The sequence below is a fragment of the Indicator indicator genome, chromosome 17, assembly GCF_027791375.1.
Source record: "Indicator indicator isolate 239-I01 chromosome 17, UM_Iind_1.1, whole genome shotgun sequence".
Classification (NCBI taxonomy): domain Eukaryota; kingdom Metazoa; phylum Chordata; class Aves; order Piciformes; family Indicatoridae; genus Indicator; species Indicator indicator.
In genome coordinates, this window is record NC_072026.1 from 23948002 (window position 1) to 23971798 (window position 23797).

General features: G+C 42.9%; 1 protein-coding gene across 6 annotated transcripts in view; it reads left to right on the forward strand.

Annotated features, from left to right (window-relative positions):
- Window positions 1–22959, forward strand: part of INTS6L (integrator complex subunit 6 like) — a 50182-nt gene extending 27223 nt beyond the window's left edge. The window contains exons 7-19 of one of the 6 annotated variants that reach the window (XM_054388791.1): window positions 38–201; window positions 2464–2616; window positions 4395–4527; window positions 11338–11432; window positions 13980–14195; window positions 14777–14900; window positions 15494–15636; window positions 16451–16663; window positions 17694–17709; window positions 18187–18579; window positions 21303–21396; window positions 21928–21964; window positions 22721–22959. In XM_054388791.1, coding sequence (XP_054244766.1) covers window positions 38–201; window positions 2464–2616; window positions 4395–4527; window positions 11338–11432; window positions 13980–14195; window positions 14777–14900; window positions 15494–15636; window positions 16451–16663; window positions 17694–17709; window positions 18187–18579; window positions 21303–21396; window positions 21928–21964; window positions 22721–22837 — 1898 coding nt within the window. In that variant the 3' untranslated portion in view covers window positions 22838–22959. Of the gene's footprint in view, window positions 1–37; window positions 202–2463; window positions 2617–4394; window positions 4528–11337; window positions 11433–12185; window positions 12297–13979; window positions 14196–14776; window positions 14901–15493; window positions 15637–16450; window positions 16680–17693; window positions 17710–18186; window positions 18580–21302; window positions 21397–21927; window positions 22303–22720 lie in introns of those variants that run through there. The other 5 variants (XM_054388790.1, XM_054388793.1, XM_054388789.1 and 2 more) reach the window with 5 other exon arrangements.
- The last annotated feature ends 838 nt before the right edge of the window (window positions 22960–23797 follow it).

Here is a 23797-nt window from a genome sequence, read left to right on the forward strand (position 1 = left end):
CCTTTGTTGTTCTTATTTTGCTTTCTTTAAATTTTAGATGGACTTGTTGACCCATCCAGGCCCATCAATTCATTTGCTTCTCAACCGTGGCATAGTTGTCATAAACTCATTTATGTGCGACCTAACCCTAAAACAGGGGTTCCTGTTGGGCACTGGCCCATCCCAGAGTCTTTTTGGCCTGATCAGAATTCACCAACACTGGTAAGTAAAAGAAGAACTGAAAAGGGCATTCTACACCTAATTAAAGAGCCTGAAAATGAATAGTAGAGTAGTTAAAGCTTTAACTTTCTCTGTGAGAAAGCTGGGGAGGGATGGTTTACAAAAGGTTGTAGAAAGGGTTTGAAACTAGAAGAGATTTAGGTTGGAAACTTGGAAGTTCTTTACCATGAGGGTGGTGAAACACTGGAACAGGTTGTCCCAGGAGGTGGTGGAATCCCCATCCCTAGAGACATTCAGAGTTAGGCTTGATGGGACTCTGAGCAACCTGCTGTACTTGTGGATGTCCCTGTTCACTGGAGGGAGGGTGGAGTAGATGACCTTTAGAGGTCCCTTAAAACCCAATGTCTTCCATGCATATCCCCATCCCTGAAGATACTCAACATGAGGGCTCTGGATGACCTGTTCCTAGGGGAGGATCTAAATGACCTTTGAAGGTCCCTTCTAACCCAATGCATTCCTTGATTCTATGACTTAGCTTTTAAGTACCCCTTTTAAAGCAATTTGTAACATTGAATGGTGTAATCTAATGTAGATGCTGTAGCTGTGGTGGGTTTTGCATCTGGGAGGTTTATTCTCAGCTATATGGTTATTTCCTTTGGTAAATGGTTTTTAAAAGATTACAAAATTGAACTATAAATTATTTCACCTCCCACAAGTCATTGTGATCCTTATGAATTTTAATCAAAGCTTTATAGAATCATAGAATTGTCAGGGTTGGAAGAGACCTCAAGGATCATCCAGTTCCAACCCCCCTGCCATGGACAGGGACACCTCACACCAGAGCAGGTTGCCCAGAGCCACATCCAGCCTGGCCTTAAAACCTTCCAGGGATGAGGCTTCCACCACCTCCCTGGGCAACCTGTGCCAGTGTCTCACCACCCTCATGGGGAAGAACTTCTTCCTAACATCCAATCTGAATCTACCCATTTACAGGTTGGTTTTTTTTTTATTCCCCTAGTCCTGTCACTTCCTGACACCCTAAGAAGTCCCTTCCCACCTTTCTTGTAGTTCCCTTCAGATACTGGAAGGCCACAAGAAGGTCTCATGGGAGCCTTCTCTTCTTCAGACTGAACAGCCCCAACTCTCTCAGACTGTTCTCTTAGGAGAGGAGCTCCAGCCCTCTGCTCATCCTCGTGGCCCTTTTCTGGACACCTTCCAGCATCTCCAGATCTTTCCTGTATTTGGGGCTCCAGAACTGGACACAGTACTCTGGGTGGGTCTCACCAGAGTGGAGCAGAGGGGGTGAGAATCACCTCCCTTGCCCTGCTGGCTATGCTTCTCCTGATGCAGCCCAGGATGTGATTTGTTCTCTGAGCTGCAAGTGCTCACTGCTGGCTCCTGTTGAGCTTCTCATCCCCCAGCACCCCCAAGGCCTTTTCTTCAGGGCTGCTCTCAAGGCAGTCCATGCCCAGCCTATACTGGTGCTTGGGATTGCCCTGACCCAGATGCAGGATCTTGCACTTTTGTCTTGTTGAACCTCATGAGGTTGGCTTGTGCCCTCCTCTTCAGCCTGTCAAGGTTTATTTGGGGAAAAACAAACAAACATACTTGGTTTTGATAGAAATCAGCCAATTTTTTTTTCTGCTTAGTATTCTTCACATATGGTCTCTTCCTTCATGAGCAGTAAGAATTAAAACTGAAACAGGAGAGTTACCCCCTTCAGAAAATGAGGGAAAAGCAGCACTTGTTTCTCCTTCTTACTGAAATGATCATACACTTGGCATGGCTTGCTCTAAGGATGTCTCTTTGTTCAGCATGTTCTCTTTCTCTGCCATGCAAGTATTCAAGTTTCCCACCCCCCAAAGATTCAAGAGTGAAAAAACCCAGACTTGGCAGGGAGTATCTTGAGATACACTTTGTGAAAGTGAGCAGAGTTTCACATCTGTACCTCTGGAAAGAGCAAGCTGGGAAGCAGAGCTGAGTTGTTTTTTTTTTTTTTTTTTTGTTCTTAAACCTGTCTGTGATTGGCATGGAGGTTTTAAAATACCAAACCAGAGGATATTAACCATCTTTTGGTGGGAAGAATGTATGTGTGTATGACTTTTCTTTTTTAAATGAGAGAATGACTTCATCTATATTGTGGGAGCTTGTGTCCTGTTGTCTTTTAAAGGAAAACTGTTAGAAACACAGAGTTTAAGCCTATTGGATGGTAGAGTACATATGTATGAACCTTAAGGTCATTTATTTGTCACCCTAAATGCCAGACAATTGATAATGTTGGTTATTTGTTTTCCTTCATTTCAGCCTCCACGCACAGCTCACCCTGTTGTGAGGTTCTCCTGTGTTGATTGTGAGCCAATGGTAATAGACAAGCTTCCTTTTGACAAATATGAGCTTGAGCCTTCACCCTTAACACAGTATATCCTGGAAAGAAAGTCTCCCCATACCTGCTGGCAGGTATTTGCCCTTTATTTGAATCTAGACATGTAATGGATGTCCTAAGGTCTTTGTAAGCCTGGAGAATTGAGGTCTGGTTGCAGACTGCATTTGATGAGAAGAAACATGTCAAGGTTTCAGTTACCTTCTTTCTAATAGAATTATCAGGAGTCAGAATGAGTGTTCCCTCTACAGGCTTTGTAATCTCATTTAATTCTCTTTCTAGGTCCCTCTCATTTTGCTGAGAAATGTGTCCTGCAGGTTCCATTTTCAGCTAAACTGAAATTCTCTCTAGGCTTCCATTTGCTTACAGGGGAAAACTAGCACTAGTTTCCATCATCTTACTTAATATTAACAGCTGCAAATAATTCCACTAGATGGGTGAGACTGCTAATGGGAATTGAATGGAAGCTGTTGATCTTGTTGGCTAGATTGGCCTTGAAGAGGTCAAAGTTCTGGTACTGAAATTCTTTGTTACATGCTCCTTTTGTGAAATTTTTTCTGGATAAGTGGCTTGTTTCTGTATCCCCTACAGAATAAGGTGTGGAATTCCCTTCTCAGTGGGGTTCTTGCACAGCAGAGATTGTGTACACCACAAGTCTGCCAGGTCTGATACTTTGGCTGGAAAGGTGGAGGTGTCTCTTGCAGGTTTCTGTTGCCCTAACAAATCCTGAAAATGCATAATGAGAAAGAAAAAAAAATTATTTTCAATAAACTAATGTCAGGAATGTTCTTTAAGCATTCATAGGTACATTATTTACTTGGGTTATTAAAATGACTCTGCTGTCTTTCAAAAACTGCTTTTCTTCTGCCAGCCACACGACTTTACAAACTAGGCGAAAGAAACTCATTGTCATAACTATGGAACAAACCCTGGTCCTTGGGCTCTGAGGAAAAAAGGGGAAAACAGGGCTTAGGTTTTGGTTAGTGGGGGGGAAGCTGGGGTTTGGTTAGAAGTGGGTTGCTTTGACTGTCCCAACAAGAATACATAGCATCTTTATCCAGCTGAAATAGTTGTTACCATCTATTGCTTTGCAAGGTTAATACCCTCATACACACCCACTTCTAAATGAAAACCAAATCAAAAAGTCAATGTTTAAGAATATTGGTGCTTGGCATTTAATTAAAAGGCATTTCTTGAATATTTGTTTTGGTTGGCTTAATTTCTGTGCTTTAAAAGTTTTAGATTTCTTTCAGTGGTACTTCAAATTCAGTCACTTGAAATTTTAGTCATTTAAATTCAGTCCTCATTTAAAATTTTAGCTATTTCCTGAGTCAGAGAGCTTAATTTCAAATAGACTGCTTTTTAACATACCTTCAACAGATGTCCCCTGACCTATTTTTCTGAGGAAGAATTTTTTCATCGTGAGGGTGACAGAACACTGGATCAGGCTGCCCAGGGTGGGTTGTGAAGTCTCCCTCTCTGGAATTATTCAAAACCTGTCTGGATGTGTTCCTGTCTGGTATAGATGATCCTGCTCTGGCAGGGGCGTTCTGTGGTTTTTTTTTTTTTTCTTTCTAATGATTTCAGAAGCTTTTCAGAGCATTATCTCAAGGTAGCTTCACTAAAACTTAAGAGCATTCCCATGCTGAGTGAGGCTACACTAAGTGTTACACATCTCAGTTTTGTGGTTGGGGATGTATAAGTGTATGATCGTCTTGATCTGTGCAGCCTCAGACTTTGCCTGTCTTTGGTAATTTTCTGCCTTAATGCAACTGGATTCAGATTGATGTTTAGTTTTGAAATGCCCCATGCTTCATTTTCTTCTAACAGAGTGATCTCTCTTCTTCTTTGTCAGGTATTTGTGAGCAGCAGTGGCAAATACAGCGAACTCGGCCATCCGTTCGGGTATTTAAAAGCAAGCACTACTTTAACCTGTGTAAACCTCTTTGTGATGCCTTACAACTATCCTGTTTTACTTCCCTTGTTAGGTAGGTAACACATTTACATTGGACTGCCAATGCAGCTACTTCAGAGTAAAAGAAAAGCAGTAATGGTTGGTGTTCTGCCTTTAGTTTGAGACGTTATAAAATAATGGAGATCAGAGAGTAGAGAATGTTGCAAACTCTTTGGGAGGAGAGGATTTTCATACCCCCTCTCCCTTTTTTTCTCTCCAGCAGAGGAGGAGAGCTACCTGCTTCCAGTGCATGTTTGATGCTGTTCACCTCCTAGACACGTAGCCTCTTCCTTAACCTGGAGTAAGCTTCAACCTCCGTTCTTTTCCCTCATTTAGGGTGTGGTGTATCCAGGTTTTGCAGTTGCTCTCAGAGCAGCTCATTTTTGACTGGAAGATCAGATGCAGTGTGTCATGGGTGTTGGGAAGAGGGAATTCCCTGTTGCAGTTTAGAGCACTAAGAAGGACCTGAGCAGTGAAAGAGTCTGCATTTCTTCCCTACCCAAAGGACCAGTGATTTTTTGTTGTTGTTGTTGTTGTTTGGTTATTTTTTGTGGTTTTTTTCCCCCAATCCCACAATGGAATTACTTTCTACAGAAAAGGTGGTATAAGAAGGTGCTGTGTGAATAACTGCTGTAATAATGGTGGCTGTTAGGCTTATGGCATTAAGGTAATGGCAGATAGAAGAGTTTCCTGGGTGCTGCTAACCCTTTTAGTTGCTGATGCTGTAAGGTTGTTTTTTTTTTTTTTTTTTTGTTCTGTTATTTTGTGGATGTGTTTATTGATCTAGAATAACAGTGGAGATCAAGAGAATTAACATTGACTGTTACAGTCTTATGCAGGACTTTGCATTTCTAAACAAAAACAAAAAACACAGTAGACATCAGGAATGCTTTTTCATAATCCTGGTTATAACCAAAGAAAAGAAACTCATGTTTGCTGATAATTTGGATGTGTCTGTCTTAGTCATCCATGTAACCTAACAAATATCTCATGGTGTGCAAATAGAATACCTTGAAGTAGAGTTTCTGCAAGTCTGTGGCTCCTGAACTGCTGCAGCTGACCCATTAGCTGAAAAGCCATCACTGATACTAAAGGAATGTCCTTGTTCATTTTGAGGTTGAGGTTTTCAGTTCTGCTAGCAGCTCTTGCCTTACCCCTGCCTTTTTTTTGCAGGGGTATAAAGCTCCTCCTACTCTTTGGAGAAAGGCAATTTTCAGTATGCAGTTTGCTCAGCTGCTATCCCACATCTTGAATTTCTGAAGGCTGTTTAAAGGAAAATGCAGCCCTTCTGTGTTGTCTGAATTGTAGAGAAGAAGTTTTCTCTAGGACACAAATGCTGTGCATTCCATATTGCTAACACAAACATGTACACAAAGTGTGATGTTCAGATCTTGTTCCAGGACTTTGTTTATTTATCCTTGGTCTGTGAGGCAAGGTGGAATTAAGTTGTGTGGAATAAACAGAAAATGCCAAAGCAAATCTGGCCCTTCTACTTAGCAGTACAGAAAATGACTTAAGATGATAAGCAGCATGCCTGTTAAATTACTTGTGAGTGTTTCCAACCCCACTGACTCTGTTTATTGGTAGGTAGGTGCTGTTTCTGGTTTGAAGCATTCCCCCCTGTGTCTCTTAATGCCAGTGGTTCAGCAGAGCATGACTTTGTGTGTAAGCCCAACCTTTCATTACTCTAGCCTGTTTCAGAAAGGGTGCATGAACTTCCAAGCCCAGGAGAAGTCTGCTCTTCAGCCACTACCTCTGATACCAGTGCAGTTCTAGTGGCCATTGCCCTACTTGGACAATGTTGTATTGGAGGACGGGGACTTACCTTGGGACAGTACAGTGGATAATCACTCTCCCTTCCTTCTTGGTGCCTCCTACACACCAAGCCAAACCCACTGTCTTTGTCAGGTGTTCTGTGTGCTCAACCTTAGATAGCAAGATGCTCTGCGGAGACCTTGTTGTGGCCTTCCAGTATCTCAAGGGGGCCTACAAGAAAGCTGGGGAGAGACTTTTTAGGGTGTCAGGTAATGATAGGGTTAGGGGAATGGGGGGAAAAAAGCAGAAATGAGTAGATTCAGATTGGATGTTAGGAAGAAGCTCTTCCCCATGAGGGTGGTGAGAGACTGGCACAGGCTGCCCAGGGAGGTGGTGGAAGCCTCATCCCTGGAGGTTTTTGCAGCCAGGCTGAATGTGGCTGTGAGCAACCTGCTGTAGTGTGAGGTGTCCCTGTCCATGGCAGGGGGGTTGGAACTGGCTGATCCTTGAGGTCCCTTCCAACCCTGACAATTCTATGATTCTTTGCTTAAGAATTCTTTTTCATGCATTTTTGTTTTCCTCCTGCATTTTTGAGCAGGGAAAGGTTTACTTCTCTTTTTGGAAGATAATGTAAGAGCTCCAAAACACAAACAGGACAGGTCTGCATGAACAAGCTTGTAGATGATACCTGAGCAAACTGAAACAAGTTGTAGTGGGCCATGACTGAAGGAGATAAATTATACCACATCCTAGAGATTTGGTGATTTTTTTTTTTCTCTGTCACTTTCTGCAGGAGTGGATTTGTGAATGCTGTAGTCTGCCCTAGCTTGTAATTTAATGGGTCTGCTTTTAGTATCTGAAGGAGAGGAGGCAATTAATGAGACTTCATAGAACAGTCATGCTGCAATTCATATTAACCCAACTGTTAACTGTGATAAATTGGTTGTCTGACAGAAGTCCTGGTTTCTATCTCTTTTACTGAGGTAAGAGAAACCATGTGGGATGTGCCATTGCAGCTAAGCAGATCCTTTTTGCTCTCATGGGAAAGGCTCTAGAGAGACATCATGACTAGCTTGGGGGTCATGGATTGCTCTGAGAACTGAGGAGGTGGGGTGCAGTTCTTGCCTTTTTTTGTGTGCTCAGAGTGAGGCAGACTTGTGAAGACAACTTCACAGACAGATGCTGTCATGCTTTGCTCACACATCATAGAAGTTTTCCCTCAAAGGGTTGTTGCCTGTGACTGGTACTGGCAAAGCTATTGTGTTTCAGATGTTATTATGTTTAAAAACAGTTGTACAGCCAAGATCCTAAAGTAAAAGTCCAACAAGAGCAAGGTTAGCAAAGATGAGGTGTGCTTCTAAATGCTCCTGCCTTGCCTGAGAGCTTACCTTGGCTGGTCTTAGCTGTCTGAGTAGGGGAGGACAGGTGCTGCTGGGCAATAGGAGGCATTATTTATTGGGAGTGTCAGCAGAAAGCAGTGGTGAAACAGCCCTCATGGAAACACCATGGGAAGGTGGTTAATACTCTGTGGGTCTAAAGGATGAACATTTAGAAAATGGCTGCCCATGAAGAACTGCAACATGGACAGTTTCCTTTGATGCTTTCACAGCTGCTTGAGAAAAACTGCAAGTCATGATTTGATGTTTTAGAAACTAAGGGCTGTCTTTCTCACCAGTGTGAGCAGAGCATGCTTGGGCTCTGGGAGGGAGAGCCAAAGCATGTTATACCAGTGGAAAAAGAAGGCTGGAATACTTTTTTTAATGGTGGATAATATTTTACATTCTAGTGCCTTGGGTTTGTCTAGATTGCCTGCAGGGAAGCATTCTCCTTTCTGTGAATGTGAAATCATGAGTCTCTGCTGCTTACACCAAAGCCTGTTAGTGCAGAGTCATTAAAAAATTCAGAGAAGTACAGGAGACAAGAGGTGGTGGTGGTGTACTTGCTCAGGTAGAATTTGAATGGTAATACAAAAAAACAAAAATGTGAAGTTTTTTTACTTTGGGTTACAGGGTGCAAGCTGTCTCTCACAAGCAGGCTGTTGTCACATGAACTGTTCTTGGGATTAGGCTCCAGCTGAAATACTAAAATTATCTGCTGACCATTCTTTCTCTTGTGCTCTTGTGTTTTTTTTGTTTTTTTTTTTTCACTGAGCTTGAAAGTGCATCAAGCCCCCTTATGTGTTACCGAGTGTTAAAAGATGTGGTTTGGTATCCTGCTTGTCACAATTGGGTTGTTCTGTACCTCCATCTGAAGTGGACTTTGCAACAGTTTTAAATTCCCTGGTCTGTCTGTAGTTTTACCTGATCTCTTGAATTGTTGCAGCCTTGTAGTCCATTCCTAGTGGTTTTTAATAGCATGTTCCCAATTACTCAGTGCTTGTATCATCCTCTGAGTTTAGAAGCAAAAGGAATTCTGCATCAAGTGGACCATACAGAAAGCAATAGCTACAAATGAATAGATTGGATTAAAACTAACTCCCTTCAGTACTTTTTGGATTTTATCTATGAAAGTTTGGGATTTGATCTATAATAAAGACACAGTTAACTGGGTTACTCTTTGGTTGCTTATTGATGTAAGTTATGATGTGCAGCACAGGGCACCAAGGGTAATTTCAAGTGCCTGTGTTGCAGTCTGCCAACAGTGTCTGTCTCAAACTCTCATGATAGAGGCAGGTAAGATGCTGATGGTGGTGTTGCCTTTGGAACTTGGGGCTGTGTTAACCACTATGACTGTCTTCCTTTTAGAGGTTAGTGGTTGGTGCAGTGAGTTTGTGTTGTGGGGAAGCTCTCATTTTAAATAGGCAGGTCTTTGCTGGAGCTCTTCTTTGATTTCATGGTATCACAGCATGGCAGGGGTTGGAAGAGACCTCTGAAGACCATCTAGTCCAACCCCAGTGCTAGGGTAGGATCACCCAGACTAAATCACACAGGAACATGTCTAGGTGGGTTTGGAGTGCTTTCCAGGGAAGGAGAATCCACAAAATCTCTGGGCAGCCTGGTCCAGGGCTCTGCCACCCTCAGATTGAAGATTTTTTTCCTTATATTTACATGTTTCAGTTTGTGTCCGTTGCTCCTTGTCCTGTTGCTGGACAGTGCTGAAAAAAGTCTGGCTCCATCCTCCTGACCTCTGATTGATCAGCACTGATGAGACCTCTCCCTCAGTCTCCTCTTCTTCAGGCTATAAAGGTCTCTCTGCCTCTCCTTGTAAGAGATGTTCCAGTGCCCTCAGTGTCTTAGTGGTTCTATACTGGACTCGCCAGTAGTTCTTTGTCTCTCTTAAACTGGGGAGCCCAGAACTGAACTCAATATTCTAGACTGAGGCCTCACGAGGGCTGAGTAGAGAGGGATGGCCAAGGTCAGGGGAGGTGGCTCTCCTCCTGCTGTCACAGACTGCTGCCATGCTGTGGGGTAAGGGTCAGAGTTGGCTCCCCAAGGTGCACTCTGACCATCCATGCTGCTGGAGAGCAGCTGTGAAGCCCAACTGCAGAGCTTCTGTGCTGCTACAGTGCAGGGAGTCACAGTCATAAAGTGCTGATAAAAGGGTTGAAGGGTCAAGCTGTACTCAAAACCAACTCACGGACTTTAAACTGTTAGGACATACTGGAACAGCAGACATTTTACATCTTAATTTTGGATTTGTTATGGGTTTTTCCTCTGGTTTTGTCTGTTGTGAGAGGGATAAAGTATAACTTCCATTTTGCTGGAAAAATAGGTGTACAAGATAAGAGTGGATGCTATTTTTTTCTTTGCCCTATGCCATGACATCATCACAGGTTCTTTTGGGTAATAGTGCATGTCATATATTGAGATTTTGAGTGGAGTTACAACTTGTCCTCTCAAACTCCACCCCACTTCCCTTCAGGCCAGGAGAGAAGAAGGAACATCCCTAGTGTGGTTGTTGTGTGTGATTCAGAATTTAAATTGGAAAATACCTGTAACCGAGTGTGGGGTGACTATGGGAACTTGGAAAATTGTATCTTAACATCTGATCGTTTTGAGATGAATACTATGCAAATTAAATTTTCTTCTTCAAGTAGATCTTCCTGAAAACCCAATCAGGGTAAAACAATTCCCTTGCTGCATCTCTTTTGCACCCCTCTTTTGTGCATCCCTGGCTGCTGCAGCTGTCCCCAGTAATTTTTGGGACATCCCTTTCTTCAGTCCTGCACATCCTTGCATTAGCCTCACTTTGCCAGCATGCTACAGCCCTGCTAAGGAGAAACTTGAGTTTGCTAATTGGTGATTTCAAATGATCAGTTGCAGGATTCTGCATTCGTTTTGGATGTTTAGAGATCACTGCTTCTAGTGTGCACAGCAAATAGGTACATGCTTGAACTCTGTGATTCCTAAACAGCACCATGCACACCTTTCATATGAGCAAGGCATTTCTAAAACCCTAACCAAAGGAAGCAATCTGTCTGTTTGCCCCTCTCTTAAAGGGCAGCAGGATTTGTAGCTGATTATTTTCTCTCATCTGTATCTGTGGGAGAGTTTGCTGCTGTGGCATGAGGCAGGCAGTGTGGCTGGAGGTGCACCCCTTCTCTGCCAAGGGCAGCTGCTGCTGGTGTCAGCAGAATCCACCAAAGTTGATCAAAGGGTTTCCTTGCTCTGATATTTTTATTTTCTTCCCTTTTTTTTCCTTTAATACCTAAGAATGTTTTTACTGGAGACCATACAGGCTGAACAAAAGAAAGCTGGGTTGAAGATGGAAATTGAGTCCAATGACTGTTGTTTGGTTTAATCAGATACAGGGAGTCCCTGTTGATGCAAGAGAGAGGCAAGGGAGGTGAAACTCTTTAACAGGTGGATCTGTTGCACCTTCTATGCTGCTAGTAGTTGTGTGCAGTATTTAAGTCTGGTGTACTCTGTAAGTTTGACTATAATGAGGTCTTGCTCTGGATTGTCTACTGCAGATAGGATTGGGAATTCACAATCCTTCAAACCTAAGGCTAAGACCAGTTTTGTTGGGGCAGCCCCAATGGGAGGTGGGTGGAGGGAAGAGAAAAGGGAGGGGAGACCTGGCAGGTTGACTTTTGGATGATGGTCTGGGATTGTATCAATGAAACCTTTTCTTGTTTTCCTTGTTGCAGATGATTTGTTTAAGGTTCACAAACTTAAGCCAAATCTGAAGTGGCGACAGGCTTTTGACAACTACTTAAAAACAATGCCTCCTTACTACTTACTGGTATGTTCCTTTCCTCATTTCATCCTCCTGGGTATAAAAGGCTGGTGTGCCCAGAGTCCTGTGCATCATACCTCTTCCTAGTAAATTTTGTTTACATACTGAATGATGACCTTTTTAGGTGGTAAACATTTTGCTTTGCAGAGGTATGTAGATCAGGTCTAACACTTGAAAAAAACCCATAATTTCTAGTAATACTGAGTTGTAGTTACTGTATTAACATATTCTATGTGGCTTCTGTTCATTAAAGATTAAATAACTTTGATCTAAAGTTCTTTGGATTGCTCAGAGAACTCAAATTGGGCATTATTTTCATAACTTGCTAAGGAACATGCAGAACTGTTTACTAATGTGGATGAAAGGCTACAACTTGGGAAGCTTGATACCAAGAGAGCTGGCTGGGCCAAAGAAAGGGTGGGGGGAGGCACTGTGTCACCTTCTACATGTAGCTTGGACAATGCACCTCAATATGGACTTGCATCATCCCGGCTATTCTGGTACCGAAGCCTTTGAGTGGAGATTGCCAGGGGCACCACACTGTGTGGTGTCTTGGTAATGTGGCATAATGTCCATTGTGAGCTAGTTAGCCTGCCAAACTCATGTCACATGTTATCTGAATAGACTGGAATTTTAGTGGCCAAAAGTGGAAAAGCTAGAGCACTGCTCCATGTGCCTTAGCTTCCTGTAATTGAGCTGATAAATTCTTCTTTTTAAAGACTTATTCTCTTACTATTGTGTATTTTGTTTTCCTTATAGCCATTAAAGAAAGCCCTAAGGATGATGGGAGCTCCAAATCTGATATCAGATAATTTAGATTGTGGACTTAGTTACAGTGTTATCTCTTACCTTAAAAAACTCAGCCAACAGGTAGTATTGATAAAACCTTTGCAATTAGAAGTGCGTTGATGCTTTAGTTTGTGGTACTCTGATGCTGAAGCAGTGAATCCCTGGGGGAGTTGCTATGGGGGTGCAGTACTGATCCTAACTGAGGATGGTTGAGCGTTCCCACTGCCAGCAGGGATCAGTCCAGAGGGCTTCTCCAGCCAGTGTTTGTGCCTTCTGTAAGCAGTGGAGAGGAGTGTGAAGGAGGTTTCTTCAGCTCTGTTTTAATTCTGTTAGATCTTTACACTCCAAAGATTATCACTGATTGGATTTATGACTGCCATTGTTCTTCACAGCTGAAGTCAGAGGCTTGCTTCCAGTCTCTTATTTCCATGTGTGCCTTGGCAATGTGTCTGTTCCCCAAAAAAACCCCAAAAACCAAACCCAAAAGTGTGTGGCTGTAAAATCACAGCTTCCTGCTTCCTTCAGGTCACATCCATTCCATGTGTTAAGCATGACCTGGTGGGAAAGAGTCTTTTCTGTAGCATTTTTTTCTGTCTGTCAGGAATGCCATTGCAGGTGTCACTGTCTGAAAGCCACGCCTCCTTAGCATGAGTGGTTCTTACAACAGCACTTGAATATCTAGAAGTCAGTGGGGAAGCAGTGCAACTTTTAAAATCACACAGAAAAAAGACATTAAAAAAATTCCTCCACCTTAAAGAATGCACAAAATCCTGTTCCAAAAGAAAAAAAAAAGCCTCTGTATGACTGAGCATCTATTAGACATGAAACTTCCTTGGGGCATTTTGGTAACTTAAATAATGCAAATTTGCATATCATTATCTGCAGTATAGAGTTGGAATGGCTTGAGATGGCTACTGTGGTTTTCACAGACATTCTCAGCACTTGCAATAGCTTTTAATGGGTTGGATGTGTTAGAAGCTTCTGTGTTAGGGACAAGCAATTCCAGAACTCTGCTCCTGCTGGCCTTGTTTACAGAGTTTCCCTAGACATAATGAAGCAAACTCTGCAGAGGATCAGTTCTGGGGTGAAGTGGGTTGCAATCTCTGTGGGTTTTGATTGGTTGGGATTTTTTTTTTTTGAGGTATTGCAAGTGGGTAAAAAAAGAAATCTTATTTTGAATACAGTTAAAGCTTAATAGAGTAAAATCTCTAGCTATAATCAATTTGTGCTAATTGAGGAAATGCTATGTGTTTAGAAACTTGCCAGTGGAGCAAATTTCTGTTCTTTTAACACTTCTCATTTATCTTACTGCAAGCAGAGTGCAAGCTTTAGTTCATAGGTTGTTTCAAAAAGAAAATCCAAACTATAGCCAAGTAAGTGTGTTGGTTTAGCTGCAACTTTACAGTAGCCTAAGGCATCCTGCTTTCCTTTTTTTTTTTTTTCTTCCCCCCCCAAGGTGATTCTTCAGGGACACAAGAGTCACAGACTTGCAGCAAAATCAGGGATATTCACAGATTTCCTGACATATAAATTTAGTTACACTGGCTAAATATGTTTTTCCCATATGCTATAGCACGTTAGGATTTCTTTCTGCTTGAGATCTAATCCATGTAATCCAATCTATCCCTGGGTAGGTGGTTCTCCCATTTGTTGAGTAGTTGGGAACTAAATTAGTAGTTTTATTCTGTGACTGTACTATGTGTTTTGTACTGGCAATCTGCAATGCCTGCTGATTCTTTAACTCGTGGTGTGATTCCATTTTAGACAAAAATAGAGTCGGAACGGATAATAGGTTCAGTGGGTAAGAAAGTTCCACAAGAAATTGGAATAAAAGTGAAAAATCACTCCAGTGGCCTCTCCTTGGTACACAGTAGGGATTTTAAGCAACTGCTGCAAGGGATCACTGGGGAATCTCCACTGAGGCTGGCGGAAATGAATGTTAAAGAATTTGCTGGCTTCCACATCGGACTTTTAAACAAGGTAAACAGCATACAGGGAGCGTGTGTGACTGAGCACTTGATCTCCTCTGTTTCAACTGATCACTTTTGTGGATCTGGTGTTGAAGGAGGAAGTAGCTTCACTGAGTTGTGAAGGCTGGATGAGGCTTTGAGAAACCTGGTCTAGTGGGAGGTGTCCCTGCCCATGGCACGGGGGGTTGGAACTAGATGATCTTTTAAGGTCCCTTCCACCCCAAACCATTTTGTGGTTCTATCAGTGCAGCGCAGACATAAACACTAAGAATAAGAAATATTTTTACACTTGCTTTTGGAACACTGAAAGTATCAGTAAATGAAGATGACTGTCTTCTAAGTGACAGCTAGTGTTGTTCATCCAGGAATTAGCATGCTTAAGTCTTAATAGAGCTGAAAGAGCTAATGCTGAATAAGATCTTGTTGAAGGAAAGTCATTGAGGCTGCTGTATCCAGTTATGAAGCTCTGAAGTTATCTCAGAATAATTTTTTGGCTATATTTAACATGGTTTCAGTGCACAGAAGAATTTCTCTGTGTGAGAGAACTGATGGGCTGACTGAAGGTTCTTTGTCTTGTTACCACCACCCCAGGATCTGAAGCCACAGGCATTCAGGAATGCATACGATATTCCTCGTCGCAGTCTTTTGGACCAGCTCACTAGAATGAGAACCAACCTCCTGAAAACACATAGGCTCATCTTGGGGCAGGATGAAGGTAAGTAGGCACTGGTGAGCAGCAGTTTGCAGGGAGTACAGCTATATTTTAATTTCCTAAAGCAGTGTTTTGTGTCCTGGGTGTGGGAGCAGAAGCAGACATAACATCATTTGAGACAGTCAGTGCTCTTTTCTTGACCCTGAAGGGGAAAGAAAGAGACTTTTGCTTTTTGTCATGCAAAATGTCATGCTTGCTTTGAATTGGAAAAACAGCTTTGATGGGAGAGCTTTCCTGTATCCTAAAGTTCAGTAGAAATGGGGTTTTTTCTTACTGTTGTGGGTTTGGTTTTCTTTATAGTGATGGTGCCTCAGAGTAGGGAAGGCTTATTTTAGTTTACCCTTTTTAGGTGCTGGTGGTCTAAATGCAGTTGCTACTGGCATTGGAATTAAACTTGCTTGGTTTTCATTCTTGTACCAATGAAACTCACTTCTTGTTAGCCTTATTTCTGACATAGCTTTCAGCTCTTGTTTCGTAATAGAAAGTGGGTAGTTGTGTCTAGTTCTCAAATGCTAACACTTGCCATCAAAGTGTGTCAGGTTGGTATTGCCTCAGTTTTCAAGTGGACTAAATTAAGCTCCCTGATTCTGTTGCAGACTGCCTTCATAGTGTTCCTGTTGCACAAATGGGAAATTACCAGGAATACCTAAAAATGATGCCTTCACCCCTTCGGGAGATTGACCCAGACCAACCAAAAAGACTTCATACGTTTGGCAATCCATTTAAACAGGATAAGAAGGTAGGAGGAGCCACATTGTCTACTGTATATTTTTAATGTGTTTTGAAATAATCTGAGTAGAATTTCTCTCCCATGACTGCAGTATGTTGCTAACTGTCATGTAGAGAGCAGTGCTGCCTTTCTTGTGGTCCAAGAGAAGCCTGTAAAGAATTGTGCTGATAAACAGAGTGGCACTGGCCTTTGGTTACAGTGTAGAATCAGAGTGGTTTGGGTTGGAAAGGACCTCCAAAGGTCATCCAGTCCAACTCCTCTGCTGTCAGCAGGGATGTCCTCCACTAAATCAGGTTGCTCAGAGCCTTGTTGAGCCTCACCTTGAATATCTCCAGGGACAGGGCCTCAACTACCTCCCTGGGCAACCTGTTCCAGTGTTAAACCACCCTCCTGATAAAGAACTTGTTCCTAACATCTGACCTAAATCTACTTTTCTTTCATTTCAAACCATTGCCCTTCATCCTATCTCTGCAGGCCTTTGCAATCAGTCCTTCTGCAGCCTTCTTGCAGGCCCCTTTCAGGTGCTGGAAGGCTTCTATTAGGTCTCCCCAGAACCCTCTCTTCTCCAGGCTGAATAACCCTAAGTCCCTCAGCCTGTCCTCATAGGAGAGGAGTTGCAGGCCCACAGTCATCTTCAGCGTCTCCTCTGGCCCTGCTCCATCAGGTCCATGTCCTTTCTGTGTTGAGGGCTCTGGAGCTACATCAGGTTTCTCTGAGAGCTGTCAAGTGTTTTGAAAGCCACCTGTGTTTTGACAGAAGGACTCTATCAATCAAAGAGTTTCCATTCTATAAAATTAATAATTTTTTTTTTTTTGCCTTTCAGGGTATGATGATAGATGAAGCAGATGAATTTGTTGCTGGACCTCAGAATAAGATCAAGCGTCCTGGAGAGCTCAACACTCCAGCGTCTCTGAAGAGAAGGCGTAGCATGTCCCCCCTGCTGAGACGGCCACAGTCACCTGTGGTCACCAACCATGTTGGGGGGAAGGGGCCACCATCTGCTGCTGGATCCCCATCATATCTGAACCTCAAAGGTGTCCCAGCAAATAAAGGTATAGTGGTACAGTGGTCGCAAGTGGGAATATCTGTGTTTGCTGCAGGAGTGGTCAGGCACTGGAACAGGCTGCCCAGGGAGGTGGTAGAGTCACCATCCCTGGAGGTGTACAAGAGACCTATGGAAATGGCATTGTGAGACATGGGTTAGTGGCCGTGGTGGTGTTAACAGTTGGACTTGATGATCTTAGAGGTCTCATCCAACCAGAACAATTCTGTGATTGTATGGGAAATGGCCTGAAATTGTGCCAGGGGAGGTTTAGATTGGATATTAGGGGGGGGAGGGGGGGAATTACTCTTTTCTTAAAGAAGCAGCTCTCTGATTTCTAAGCTGATTCATAAAGGGTGTATGAGCATGTATGTATGCTTTGGTGTCATGCAGCACTGCTTCCTTTGTCAGCCTAGATAAATAGGCTGCTGCTATAGATCATGAAGTCTGGAATTAAAAAGATTAATAATTTTGAACTATTTAAAAAAAAAAAAATCACTGAAATATTTCACCCAGATGGTTTGGAGCTAGCAAGGACTTCAAGTCAGCTTTTAGTTCTCATTTGTGTCTTCTGTGTTGGGGAAGGAAAGTTGTCGTATGATTACACTTGGATCTTCTACAAAAACTTTATTTTCTTACCCACCTATTCATAGAATCACAGAATGGTAGGGGTTGGATCTCTCTGGAGATCATTCGGTCCAACCCCCCTGTCAAAGCAGGATCACTTAAGGCAGGTCACCCAGGAACACATCCAGATGGGGCTTGAAAGTCTCCAGAGAAGGAGACCACAGCCTCTCTGGGCAGCCTGCTCCAGGGCTTCAGGACCCTTGCAGCAAAGTTGTTTTTCCTCATGTTGAGGTGGAACCACCTGGATTCCAGTTTGTATCCGTTGCCCTTTGTCCTATCACAGGACACCAGTGAAACGAGCCTGGCCCCTTCTTGACACTCATCCTTCAGATATTTATAAACATTGATCAGATCCCCTCTCAGTCTTCTCCAGGCTAAACAGCCCTAGGTCTTTCAGCCTTTGCTTATCACACGTTCCAGTCCCTTCATCACCCTTTGTTGGACACTCTTTGGTATATCCCTGTCCTTCTTGACCTGGGGAATACACCAGATGTGGCCAGGGTATAGGGCACAGTACAGGGAAAGTTAGACCTGCTTGGGATACTTTCAACATCCTTGTAGCCCTATTGCAGCAAATGGAGTCAGAAGAAAACTCTGTTAGCTGGGCTTTGGGGAAGGAAGGGAAATACCAGTTTACTTTTAGAAGTCATAACACTGCAATAGGAATGTAGAAAATGGTGACTTCATGATAGTGATGTGAGATGCTAAGAGTCCAGAGGGGGAAGTCTTTCCTTGGTCACCTCAAAGGTTGAAGGAATGCACTGGAGAGTTGTTCAACAGTGTCAGGTCACTACACAGTACTTGAAAGGAGGAAGGGTACAGAACTGCTTCCTTTTGGGGTTTTGCTGCTGCAGTCATGCACCAGTAAGATACATGTTTTTAATTTGCAGATACCAACAACAGTGTTGTCCAAGATGGCAATGGAGAGAAGAAAGCAGAAAACTGTCAGCCACTGGAAAAGCAAATTGATGGCTTACCTGTGCAGATGGCTCCTTCAGTTCCAGCTGCTGTGGGAGAGGATGAAACATTACCCAATGACTTAGACTCTCTACCTGTTGAATTCAATTGTTTAAGTGAGGATGGCTTGGATCATAAACCTGCTACCAACGCAGTAACTCAAGGAGCTCTCAATTACAGCGTGGCTGGAGATGACCAAAAACGAGGGATGGCGTCAGCTTCTGAGTCTGTGCCAAATTCCTTTAAAATAACACCCATGATGTTGGAGGGTAACAATGCTGATATCAAAATTAAAGTGATGAAAGAGGTTCGCAAGCCTGGAAGAAGTAAGTCTTGGGTTTTTTGATTAGCGTGTTGTAGATGGTGCTGGAGGGAAGGCTTCTTGAAATGAGCTATTTTCAATATGCCTGCAGCTTCAGGTTTTGAATAATTTGAGTGTGAGTAATGGAGGGACAAAAAAAAAAGAATCAAAAAAGGCAGGTGAGTTGGAATTTAGACAGCAGTGTTTAGGAAGTTGAGTGCCAAGTGGCATTGTTTGTCCTTGGAGACTGCTGTAAGAGGTACCCTCTGAAAGCACCTGTCAGAAGTTTTGTTTCTGTAGCCCTAGGAAGGTGTGATGATGGAGTAGTACTAGGCAGATCTTGCCTTGTGCTGTGCTGCTCCTTGCATATGCATGGGCTGCTTTGTTGCTTTGTGTCCATGAAAGCTTCCTTTGGAGGGCAAGGGCATGTGCAGCTACAAGGGTGCAGCCTGGAATATGTTTGAAAGGGAATCTTAATAATTACTTCATTATTATATTAGTTACTTTAATTTTTACAAGACACTGATGTGAGTAATGGAATGCTGCTGTAAGGAAACTGTAAGAACTGAAGATTAAAAATAACTTTTTTGCCTATATGGTTTGATCACTCCCAAAATTTGATGTTGTGAGGAAAAGCAGCTTGTCTACTCAGCTTTTGTTGAATGTTTTGCCTGTACTTGTATACAGGATCAAAACCAAAATCCTAACCTGAAACTCCAGCTCATGTCTGTGCTGTAAGATTTGCCTTGGCCATAATCTTACTTTTTTTTCCTAAATTACAGTGTCCTTAATGTAGTTTGTGTCCAAGTGAATTAGATCTACATATTAAACTACTGCATGTCTTTGTAACACTATCAAGTGCCAGGAATTAGCATAATGGAGTATTCTTAACTCTTGATCTTGTATTGCTTTCCTGAAACTTAACATTTCCTTGAGGCACACACAGTCATTGTGGCAGACTGGAGAAGAGAAGACTCCAAGGGGACCTTCCAGCTGCCTTCCAGCACCTGAGGGGAACCTACAGGAAGGCTGGAGAGGGACTTTTTACAAGAGTGTCCATGGATAGGACAAGGGGAAATGGATTTAAATTGAAGGAGAATACGTTTAGGTTGGATCCTAGGAAGAAATTCCTCATTATGAGAGTGGGAAGACTCTGGAATGGATTGTCCAGAGAGGCTGTGGATACCCCCTCCCTGGAGATGTTCAAGGCCAGGTTGGATGGGGCCTTGAGTAACCTGGGCTAATTGAGAGGCATCCCTGGATGCCCATGGCAGAGAGGTTGGATTATATGATCTCTAAGGTCTCTTCCAGCCTAGGCCATTCTATGATTCTATGACTGAGACTGATGGGCAATGAAGGAATCTTTATTTTCCTCTTTTAAGATATTTAAAAGCATTCTACTGGGGTGTACCTTTGCAAAGTGGACTCATCTAATTTTATACCAGTGAATACTGATGTAGAGTACAACAGTCCCATGTTCAGTGAGTCTTGCTGCAGAGTTCAGGGAGTCATCAAATTAAAAAACCTAACTAGTAGTAGGTTAAACACATGCACACATTCACAGCTCTGACCTTATGTCTTCTCTGTACCTGACAGGACCACAGATATCCTCATCCTGGGTTCAACTACTGAAAATGACTGACACAATGCCATTTTCAACCTGGTTTCTAATTCCATGTGCCCAGTTGATTCTTTTGTGCACTGGGCATGTACTTTGTACCAAGAAGACAGTCCTGTTTCATTGTGCTCACACTAAGCATTAATAATTTGTCTGAGAAAGGACAGCTGTGGGTTAAAACAGGCCTTGGTGGTCCTGTGTGCATACTAACTGCTAATCACAGAATGTTAGGGCACTGTGTTCATTTAGACAATGTGCCCTTGTGGCCAAGAAGGCCAACAGGATCCTGGAGTGCATTAAAAAGTGTCTAACAGATTGAGGGAGGTTCTCCTCACTCTACTCTGCCCTAGTGAGACCTCACCTGGAATATTGCATCCAGTTCTGAGCTCCCCAGTTAGAGAGGGACAGGGATCAGCTTGAGAAAGTCCAAGGGAGGGCTACCAGGATGATGAAGGGACTGGAGAACTGCCTGATGAGGAGAGGCTGAGAGCCCTGGGGGTTCTTAGTCTGGAGAGAAGACTGAGAGGGGATCTGATCAGTGCCTATCAATATCTGAGGGCTGGGGTTCAGGAAGGAAGGGACCGGAACAGCCTCTGCTCACCTGTGCCCTGTGATAAGACAAAGGGCAATGAATATAAACTCCAGCACAGAAGGTTCCACCTCAATATGAGGAAGAACTTCTTCACTGGGATGGTCACAGAGCCCTGGAACAGGCTTCCCAGAGAGGTTGTGGAGTCTCCTTCTCTGGAGACTTTCCAGCCCTGTCTGGATGTGTTCCTGTGTGACCCGTGCTGGATTCTCTGGTCCTGCTCTGGCAGGGGGTTGGACTCAGATCTCCAGAGGTCCCTTCCAACCTCTAATATCCTGTGATCCTGAGATAAGAGGCTTTTCCACCTAGCCTGCATTTTTCTGGCTGCTGGTCTGAAAGAGAGCTTAGTTCTTTGGTGCCATGTGAGTACCAGACCATCAGTGTCACTTCAAATTATTGGTGTCACCTGCTTTCTGTGCACACACGTGTGCAACTGGACTTTTTTGGCTGTTAAGATTGATTGGAAATGTCATTTGCAATATTTATTTTTCAATATATAGTTGAATTTTTACTTACGTGGTTTTTTTTCTTATTTTTCTAGACTATGAAAAAATTTTCTCTCTCCTTGAGGAGGTGCAAGGACCCATGGAAATTCGGAAGTATTTCATTGAATTTGCTATCAAGGAAGCAGCAAGGTTTGTATAGATATAAATGACTTGGGAGTTAGAAATTAGATTTTAATTTAGTTCATGGTAGTAAATCATAAACTTTTCCAGTACTAATACTTTCTGTTGTACTTTTTGATTATATTTCAATTGTGATAGTTGCTTCAGTGCTCAAAATACCATAATATTTTTATGGAGTCATTGGTCTTTGCTTAAAGTTTAAATGTGAAAGAGAGAGATGGGTACCCAAAGTTTGGGGAGGTGGGTGGCTGGTGAAAGACCAAGCCAAAATTTGGGGAGGTGGAGTGCTATCTTCCGAAATTTTGGGGTGGTCTTTAATGGATTGTTACTAAAAACCAACCCAAAATTCGGGTAAATTGGAGGAGAGTGGCTGTGTTAAATTTTCTAGCCATTCTAATGCCAGAAACTGAGCAAGCTCTTCCATGCTGGAAAGAGAACCTCTGGGCATGTGACTTCTCATGGCCAAACAGTCTTGGGTTGTTAAATTGGATTTTCTGGAAGAAAAAAAACCTACCCTTCCTCTCCCTTTTTCTTCCTTAGGTTTAAAAAACGGGTCTTAATACAACACTTAGAGAGAATACTAGAGGAGCTAGAGTTCAGCAGCCTACCCAACAGAGTTAACCATGTCAACAGCAGATAATAATGTACCAGCCAGACAGATATGGACCAGGAAGGAGTTTGCTGTGCCACAGAAGAGTGGAAGAGGACGTGGCTGCTGCCCTCACCGTCTTGGCAGCCAAGTGATTTTACTGTCACAGTCTGAGAAGAAGCAATGGAGCTTTAACTTTAAGAACCTCTATCGGCAGAAGCTGGGCTATAACCTAAAGGATTTGCTATGAAAGGTGTGGCTTTTTTACCTGTGGAGGGTGCTATTTGCTCAACAGGCTGAAGAGAGAAAGAGGAGAGAAAAAAAAAAATAACCATTGCTGCCCCTCCTGCAGGTGATGAGAATTTTACTGGTTTGAAGGCTGCCGTTAGAGGTTTACGTGCTGTAGGCAGCAGGTTGCACTAAAATGGGGCACTGTCAAATGCACACACTGTCTGCATCGTGGAGAGAGAGAGAGAGCCCAAAAAATAAAATAAAATAATAAAAAAACCAAACCTTCCCAGAAACACCTGCACTGGTAAAATTGCATGTTGCCACCACAGAGACAAGGGTGTCTTGTTCCCGAGAACTGCTTAGCCATGCCTTTTAAACTTGAGATTCAGTGTAGCTTGAGAGTTAAAGAAACTGCTGTTGTGTTAATGAAAGCTAAAGACAGCCCTGTGACTGTTACCACCTGATGGTCACTAAACAATCTACCTCAGACTCTCTTCTGTTTTGTCTGCAGACATTATGAAAGTGCACCTGAGGCTTCCCAGGTCCCCGACTTCAGTTCTCTTTCATCCTGTGAGGAGGACGGAGATTCTTCAGGTGGCCTTGGCACACGCTGTGCTTTGGAAGCACTAAAAGGAAAATGCTTTTTAAAAAAACAAACACACACAAAAACCCCACAAACAAAACAAAAAAAACCAACAACAACCCTGTATTTTAAAAAAAAAATGTTCATACAAAAGAGATTATTTTCAACAGTATTGTTACCAGATCACTAATTTGATATTTTAACTGTATAAAAAAAAGATTTTTTTTTTTGGAACATGTGTAAATATATATATATATATAAAAAAAAATAAACCCTTTTATTAATTTTTAAGAAGTGCCAATCTGAGGAGTCTGTAGTGGGCAGTGCTGAGTTCCTCCCAATTGTCTGTTCCCGATGAGACTGCTCCTTGTTTTTTGTGAAACCAGTGAGTAGTGTAGCTCTGCTGCAGCTGAACCTGATCTGCATGCCCTCAAACATTGCTTGTGGTGGGAGCTGCAGAATGTGTATTTGTACCCTAGAGCACCTGCCCCAGCACTCAGCTCTGTGTATCCTGTGCAGGCTGTTTTACTGCCTATGAAAGCTACTAAGTTCCAGCTTACTAGACCTTACCCGAGCCTGGTATCCTGCCCTCTTGTTCCTCTTCCTGTGTTGTCCAAAAGTGATATTCTAGATCACAAAACATACAAAGAAGACTGAAGCACCTGCATGTAATATTTTGTTGGGTTAAAGCAGTACCAATAACGTGCCAGGAGTGAGCAGCTCTTGGGATAATTGTGCATTCTCAGTTGTTCACTCATATCATCCTCTGATCCTTTCACAGCTTGCTTTTAAAGACAGCTTGAAGTTGTGCTCATGGCAACTAGCTCTTCACCCCTGATGTCCTAGGGGTTTTGGTCGACTAGTCAGCACAAGACAGGCAGGGAAACAGAGTTTAGCTGGCAAGCCTGTGCTTCTGGTTTTGCTGGGACTTTTACTAGTAGCCAGCTTATGAGGCTTTTTTCCATCCAGTCTGAAGCAGTGGCCCTGTCTCTGTGGAAAATGTGGTT